Source organism: Pyxicephalus adspersus, chromosome 11 (assembly GCF_032062135.1).
Source record: "Pyxicephalus adspersus chromosome 11, UCB_Pads_2.0, whole genome shotgun sequence".
Taxonomy (NCBI): domain Eukaryota; kingdom Metazoa; phylum Chordata; class Amphibia; order Anura; family Pyxicephalidae; genus Pyxicephalus; species Pyxicephalus adspersus.
This window is the reverse complement of record NC_092868.1, coordinates 23850001-23858048: the sequence shown is the minus strand read 5'-3', so window position 1 is coordinate 23858048 and position 8048 is coordinate 23850001. Positions and strand designations below refer to the sequence as shown.

Genomic DNA, 8048 nt, shown 5'->3' with positions numbered 1-8048 from the left:
CGGATCCATGGACGATGGACGACGACCGATCCTAATGAAAGGGAAGGGGAGAGCGCGCAGCAGGGTGCCGCTCCGTCGCTCTCCCCCTCCCCTCTCCATAGAGCATGAACGGTGCTGTATGTACAGCATCGTTCATGCATCGTGCAGTCTTTTCTCCTTGGAAAGGATCGTGAAAGATCCTTTCCAACGAGAAAAATTGCAGGTGTGTACGCAGCTTTACTTTAAGACCAGACAAGATCTTCAAAACCCTTTCTGTTAGTTTTTTATGTATTCAGTATTGGGATTTGGTAACAATAGAGTTATTAAACTCGCTATCCATTTCTTCAAAAAATATCTGTTTTAGCTTAAAATAAATTGTTCTCTAAAATTACATTGAAACCTAAGTATATTATTATTTATAAATACCAGTTATTAAAAAAAGACATTTGTAAGGTATGATCTGGAATTTGATCATTATCAAAATTAAAATTAGAGGAGAAGAAAATGTTTTGAGCAAACAATTAGCCTTTAAGTTTTAAACTATATTGTGAAATAATGTATGGTTTCTTTTGGTAATTCTTAAACATTCTTTACTCCTTTTTCAAATATCCAGCTTTTAAAATGGAATAAAATTAATGTACCTAACAAATGGTATTGCATTAAATTATACAAAATGGATTCTGTTTTTGTATTGTTTGAAACACAATTGCTTTTCAACAAGAGGTACAGTTTTTAAATACTCTGGGAATACTCTGGTGGTAAATTCCGAAGGACTTCGAAGGTTGCTTTTTATTCAGAAGTGGAGAGAGGTCTGCAGGAATTCCAATCCATTCTGGAAGGAAAGCAGCTTCATATTTGAAAACTTTAAGAAAAGGAGAGTCAGGCAATGTATAGTTTGTTAAATAGATGGTTTCACCACCTACCAGGTAGCCCGCCCAAATACCAAAGGTCCCTATAGTCATGATGGTGTGGTTACAATGCGCCAAGAGTGCAAAGTCCCGGCCTGGAGAACTTTCTTGGCCATCCCCAGCAAAGTGAACATCTCCAAGTGAATTATTGATGTTTTCTTTACACCATTCTATCCCGTTACTAGTCACAATGAACAGTGGGTTTTCATACTTGTTTCTAAAATAGTCCATGGCTTTTTTCAAATAGCCTTTGTCAGCAACCACCCCTTTCCATGTATTGGGCATAACATGCACATAGTCTCCTCGACGGACATGTACACCTACAAAAGTAACATTTTTCTTGTCACCACGCACATTATTCAGATATGCATAAGTCTCTTCTTTAATAAAGTCATGGAATGTAAATTCTCGAAGAATCTCATCTTTTATGTGGTGGTAAAATGTAAAAGAACATGGATAGCCACTAAGGTGAACATATTCTCCTTCAATATTTCGATAATCCTCAGACATCCAGTCATTAAGCCCATAATGCCTCCATTTGATGCGGTTAGGTACATCCTGGTGAAGCACTGGCAGTCTTATCTTAAAGATCCTAGATAACTGGTTATGCATACTTGGCAAGATATAGGCTTGTCGGCCATTCATCTTAGCAAGAGAATAAAGTGTGGCATACTCTCCCATTAAATTCCCTAGACGTCCAATGGCATTGACAGTCCACATACCAGTCAGAGGTTTTGGTTTTTCTATAGTTATTATCTTCTCAGTGGGCTTTTCTTCAATTGTGGAGAGTGGTTTGATTGTTTCCTTAGCATTCATAAACATATAGATGTTCATTTTACATGAGAATTTTATACAGATCAATGAAATCACTGCGAATCCCATAATCCAAGTGAGACACCTGTTCAACTTGCTTCGGGACCTAACTGAAGAGAGATTGAAAAAGTACAGATTAAAAACAACACTAATTATGTGTGTGAAAAAAAAAAAGTATTTATACATGTTTGACAGCAAACCCAAAAAAACCAAGAGGGCATCCTTTGCCCCTCTAGTAAAATGTTGTGTAATAATAGACTTTCCTAAAATTTAAATATTGGTCACATAGTTGCAAAATTCAGCAAAGCTGTGGGCAAGGGTAAATACACAAGGGTTTACTACTACTACACATTACTACTGTGTCCAATGATAGGCTTTTCACTATAATAGTATAATAGTACCAGGGTCTGGTACAGTACAGAGACTATATATATGATGTGCATCATCATATCTATCTTTAATCCCAAAGCTAGAGCACAAAGTCAAAGTTGGCAATACTGCTCCTGCTTTAAATTACAGTAGGTTTGACTGGGCCTGTTTAGGTCAGGGTGACACCAGACATGCTCTTTCCACTATATACACCCTTCTGAATTCAACTTTGTACCAAGTTTTTTCTATTCCTGGGAACAGGAACTAAATAAGACCTTCTCGGAAACACAGAGAGAGCGCATTTTGCTCCTGACGCATAAGGCATCGATCCATAGTGGGTATCAGGAACTGGGGTACAAACTGCTAACCAGGTGGTACTGTACACCTTGTAAGCTTTACAGTTTTTTTCTAGAGATTTCTAGATTATGTTAGAGATATAATGGGGATACTGGCACTATACTACATAAATTTTGGTCATGTCCTAAGCTTACCGTATTCTGGACAACTGTTAGAAGGGTGTGTCAGAAGTTAGCAGTACATGATGTACCAGGGGACCCGGCCTTTTTTCTATTGAACCTACATGAATGGCCTACAAAAGTTAAGTTAACTCGTTAGTTAACTTAACTTAAGTTAACTAATATTTGGTGACAGCAGCCAAAGCTTGTATCCCTATATTGTGGAAAAACACGTCTCCACCTGCTCCAGGGCTTTAGCTGCATATTGGTAATGAGATAATGCTAATGGAGGACCTATCAGCCAATGTCCATAATAGAAGAGAGAAATTTACCCACATATGGTCACCCTGGTTCTTTTTTAAGAGTCCCCTGAACACAAAGCTTTGATGGATGCTCATGATTATCAGGATACTCCCGGTTGATGGGTGTGTTTTCTGTTTGACACCATGTCCTAGTTTGATGGAATCTGGTCCCCATGGGTAAACTATTACTTTTCGCCTTCTTTTGATTGCATCACCCCAAAAAAGTCCAAATGTAATATGTTTTCCTTTTAAGAATATAGTAAGTTTGTTCAACTGTTCTCTCCCTTTTTAATTCCCCCTTTTAGGTGTGTATCGATTCCTTTTCTTCCTGTTCTTTTTTCTTCTTTTAACTAGCTAGTGCATTTTTCAAATAGAACGTGAGGAAAAGGTCACAGACTTCTGTTCACAAATACACCACATTATCTATATCTATATTACCCCCATTTATAGATAACTACTTCGATATCTGTGGTTTTCTTTTAATGTTTTCCATCAATATATTACTTAATAGTACATATTTAGTATCTTTATAAGTTATTTAGTGATATATATCTGTGTATATTTAAATGTTGACATGTTGTCTTTTATTTTTATTCATTTTCAGGTCGTATATACATTTATATATACATTTTACGTGTTGCTTTAAATTCATTTATACCACTAAATTTAAAATGCATTTAAAAGCTATTTGTGTTCATATACAGAGGCTTCAGAAAAACATCTTTAATCTTTTTCAATTTATGTATGTTGCAGCCTGACGCTACAATCAATTGAATTCTTTTTTTTTCTCAATAATCCACACTACCACTAATCACTACCCCATACTGACTAAGTGAAAACAGAATTTTAGACAATTTAGTAAATTTATTAAAAAAAAACAGCACTTTCTTTAGATCCTTCCTTGAAGGCCCGAGTGATCACTGATTTAATTGGGGCACCTGGCTCCTGTCCACATTAGTTAGAAACTTTTAACTGGAGCCAGCAGTCTGAATCATTGAGGATAAGCAGCCTCCTGGCTCAAAGCAATGCCAGGTTTGCAGTGTCCAGGGCCCAGGCCCCAATGTTTTAGGCCCCCCTGCAGCTTTGATGGCTATTTATAGCTTTGTTCCCTATATGCTCCATATAAAACATCTGCTTGCCCAAGCTACAAACTAAACTTAGATCATTACCCAACAGAGTGTCTCCTAATAGGTTGCTCAAAACAAACAGGCACCAACTGAACTCTTTCAGTTTTCAGTCAACAGTCAGGTGTCTATAGTAGTGAACTTTTTCAATGCTAAGAGGTTAGTTTTAACAGAAGGAACATAAACTATATTTTTAAAAGCACCATATGCATTTACCATTGGTATTCTGTCTTGATTTAATCAAATTGAAGATTTTTTGGGGGGCACATGACTTGTATCTCTGGAGTCAATGCAGCAAGTAAAAAAAATGATTCTTTGCACCCAGTGCTGAAGCATTTTCTACACTTTCGGCCTTTTGTTATTTAACTTGTACTGGTGTTAAAAATGGAGCAAGGAGAGATGAATGTTTTAAAACTTTCAAACAGATAGGTTACTGGTTGTCATATGAAAGTCTTTTTTTCTCCTATAGCTTAAAGTACTTTGTGCATCTCCCAAATATTTTTTACAGTTTCACAATTGAATATGTACATATTTTATTATCATCTATGTTTGGTGATATTGTTCTCTGATTATCCATCTTTCTCTTTGTACACATCAGGTGGTTCTGCCTAGACTCTAGTTTATTTACACTTACATATACTCTCTCTTATATGCAGCCTAGTCATCTTAAACTTTCAGGACTGGTTGTTCTGGTTTGTCATATTACCCAGGTTAGAATCTCTGAAAGGACATTATCTGTATGGAGTGTGCAGGTTCTCCCAATGTCTATGTGGGTTTCCCCCGGGGTACTACAGTTTCCTCCCACATCCCAAAAACATTCAGTGAGGCAAATTGGGCTCCCCCCAAAAAATTGATCTTAGACTACATTAATGGCATATGACCATGGTAGGAACATTAGATTGTGAGCCCCTTTGTGCGACAGTTAGTGACATGATTATGGACTTTGTACAGCGCTGCGTAATATGATGGCGCTATATAAATACTGTGTAAATATAATAATAAGGCCCTCACTATGTTAGTGATTATAAAAAAAATCAATGACCGATACTGACACAGGAGTAGAGGGAAAATATACCAACTACTGTTCTAGTTAGTACTGTCCGTGGTGGGATTTTTCCAAGTTTTTAGATTACCATCTTGTTTTGAAAACTGGATATAAGGAAAGTCTTTCCAATGGGGCTAACAAAAATAAAAAAAAACCTAAAAGAGTTAAAGGTCATAGCTTTTTGTAATACCAAGGTAATTACTTTTTGTTGGGTATTAGTAATATTTTCTGGTCAGCACTGGGTAACATTTTTTGGCCAGCAGTGGAAATAAATGCTTTTCACGGTTTACTTAAGTCTGTCAGACTTTTGCAGAAAATAGATGTTGGGGCTTTTAGTTCTACTCTGTGTCTGAACTTTGCATATCAAGATTTTTTCTGTGCTAATATCAGAGTAAATTTTGAATTACACTGCAACATTTATATAGTAACAGACTTGTATGACTAAACATGATAATTTTGGTATTTATCAACTGATGCATCTTCAAGGTTCTTTTTGTTCATGGCATATTCATTTTAAAGTAGTAGCTAAGAAAGTTGCATTTAGTTTGCCAAAGCACTATGTATCATAAGAAATGCCATTCATAAAAACACCAAGGTTCACAGCAGGGTTACTAGGTATTAATTAAGTGAGACCATGAATATTAAAAATTACTTCTTGGTTAGGTAACAAAGAGTTTTTAGTAACTGGATTAACATAAACTAAGTTTAGATGCAATTAAACATAAAACAAAATGCTGATTTGTTTTCCTGGAATCCAACTTGTTTTCCAGGAGGTCAGAGATTGTCAATGTAAATTTTGTTAATAAAAATGCAGAAAAGAAATAAAAAAACTTGGGGAGACAGGTTATTTAAATGGATCCTAACGGGTGTAAAATGTATATGTAAAATTAAGTATTCTGCAAAAAGCAGTTTTAGGGCATGTTCACACCTTCTTATATAAAACATGACAGCCATGTCTGCTCCTGGGTGCCTACTCTGCACAGCTAAGCATTCAGGACGCAGCTCTTTAAGCCATGAATATTTGTTTTGGAATATTGCAGAATTTTCAATGCAGTATTTTAAATATATACCAAAGATTAGTCGGATAGCTATAATTTCCCTGAAAACTGCATGTTCAGTACAAATGTGAAATTTTAGGTGGAATACATAAGGGTTAAAATACCATTAAGTAGTAACATAAGTCCTTTAAATAGCATGACTGGCGAATGGCTTACAGCTGTACATATTTGTTTGGCTTCACCCTTAAATTTCCATCAGATATTATCTAGACAAGCAGAAAGGGAGGGCAGTAAGTGTGCAGCCCCAGTTCCTCTACCATAGCAGTCTACCTAGGTCACATGCCCTCCCTCAACCCTGGAGAAACCACTGTTGAGAAGTCTTTTTCCTTACATGCAGTCCTTGAAAGAGGATTTGTTGGGGGGGTAGTCAAAAGGTACAGTCTGCAGGCCCTCTTTTTTAAGTGGTGACCAGAAATCTGCCCACTCCCAGGAGAATGAGTAGAGGGGTACATTACTACCCCTTACCCATTCCCATAAAGAGTTAGATGAAAATAACCACAGCATTCTCTCACTATGGAAAAGTCCTTTATTTAAATAATAAACAAACACACACCTTACACTTTTAAAAACAATTTTTACCTTTGTCCCCAGACATAGAACCATTTTCAGTCACTCCATTCATGTTTACTTGTTGCAGATTTGTCCCTAAATGATAGATCCCCTATATTAGTGTAGGGGAATCTGAGTGACCCCATCAAATCACCAGCTTTTGCAATGACCCCTGGAAGAACTTGATTGGAACTAATTTGGGAAAAAATGCCACGTGGTGGAAATTAAAAGCACTTCCTCAGAAATTCTGCATTAGTGAGGAAATCTACTTTTCATCAAAATTTTCATCATCCCTGGTGCTAACAAATTATTTGCAGCCTAACTCATTTTGCTTTTCTTTGGACACCTGTTTAATTGATATGCAAACTTAAAAATACTCTGTGTAACATATTTAAACTTTACTCGGATGTTGCATGTTATTAAGATGTGCCTACATTCTGCAAGCTACGTAAATTCAACAGTATGTAGTTAAAGTACACTGAAAGAAGAGATTATCTGTTAGCAGTCTCTAAACTCTCTAAATTAAATTGAGTACTGAAAGTTATACGGTAATTACTTTTCCTGTTTTTAAATATAAATATGAACACAAATGGTAAGTAGAAAAGTGCACTTCTGTTGACATTAATGCTTGAGTGCACAATTATAATATATATAATGTATATGTATAATATTATATTAGCTACAGCTTTGTAGCTTAACCCTACAATTGGGCATGTTCATTATTTAGGAGAGTTCAGCACTCAGATAGTTCACATTAAAACAAACCATAACAGCATATGGTTTGTTGATGATACTTTAAAATGATGATACTTCTGAGCCTGAAAATCTGAAAATCTGAGCCTCTGATTAGACCAGAAGCCAAGAAAATAGCGTGAACATGACATCACAAAATAAAACAAAAATATAACATTTTATCATGAGTTTAAAAAAAAAGATTGATACTTAACCAAATATTAGGGGCAGGTGTCATTTATCTACTAATGAAAATTGAAAGTACATAAGCAATCTCACTCACCTGCTTTAACAGGCTGCCACTTCATATCTCCGCTGTGTGCACAACCTTTATTGTACAGCTTGTTTCCTCTAAGCAGTCTGAACGGTGATTAAACACCATAATTACCTGCCAGTATAGGGTGAGGGTGTGAATAAAAAGTGTCTGTAAAAGGTAAAGTAAACCTTGGGAGATGGCCTTACCTTGGGTGTGGCAACCTGTATTCCTGCTTCTATCTACAATTTAAAACAGAATATCAGGAATGGGCAGATTGTCTTTAGAGTTATCTATTTGGAATACACAAAAGAGGTAGAAGGTAGACGAGTTTTGGAACTTTCACATTAGATGTTCCAAAACTTCCTCATTGGGTTATTTTTCTGTAGACCTAATATACATGTTTGAGAAGATTGGTCTACTTGGTAAATTATCATCCTTAGTATGCAGCAGGACCACTT

At 36.1% G+C, this 8048-nt stretch overlaps 1 protein-coding gene across 1 annotated transcript; it reads right to left on the bottom strand.

Moving 5' to 3' along the window:
- Positions 1-549: 549 nt before the first annotated feature.
- Positions 550-7707, bottom strand: LOC140340768 (galactoside alpha-(1,2)-fucosyltransferase 2-like). Its single transcript, XM_072426148.1, has 2 exons — positions 7618-7707; positions 550-1810 (listed from the first exon to the last, which is right to left on the bottom strand). Exons 1-2 carry the CDS (start codon positions 7640-7642, stop codon positions 693-695), a joined length of 1143 nt encoding a protein of 380 aa, XP_072282249.1. The 5' UTR covers positions 7643-7707; the 3' UTR covers positions 550-692.
- Positions 7708-8048: the final 341 nt, after the last annotated feature.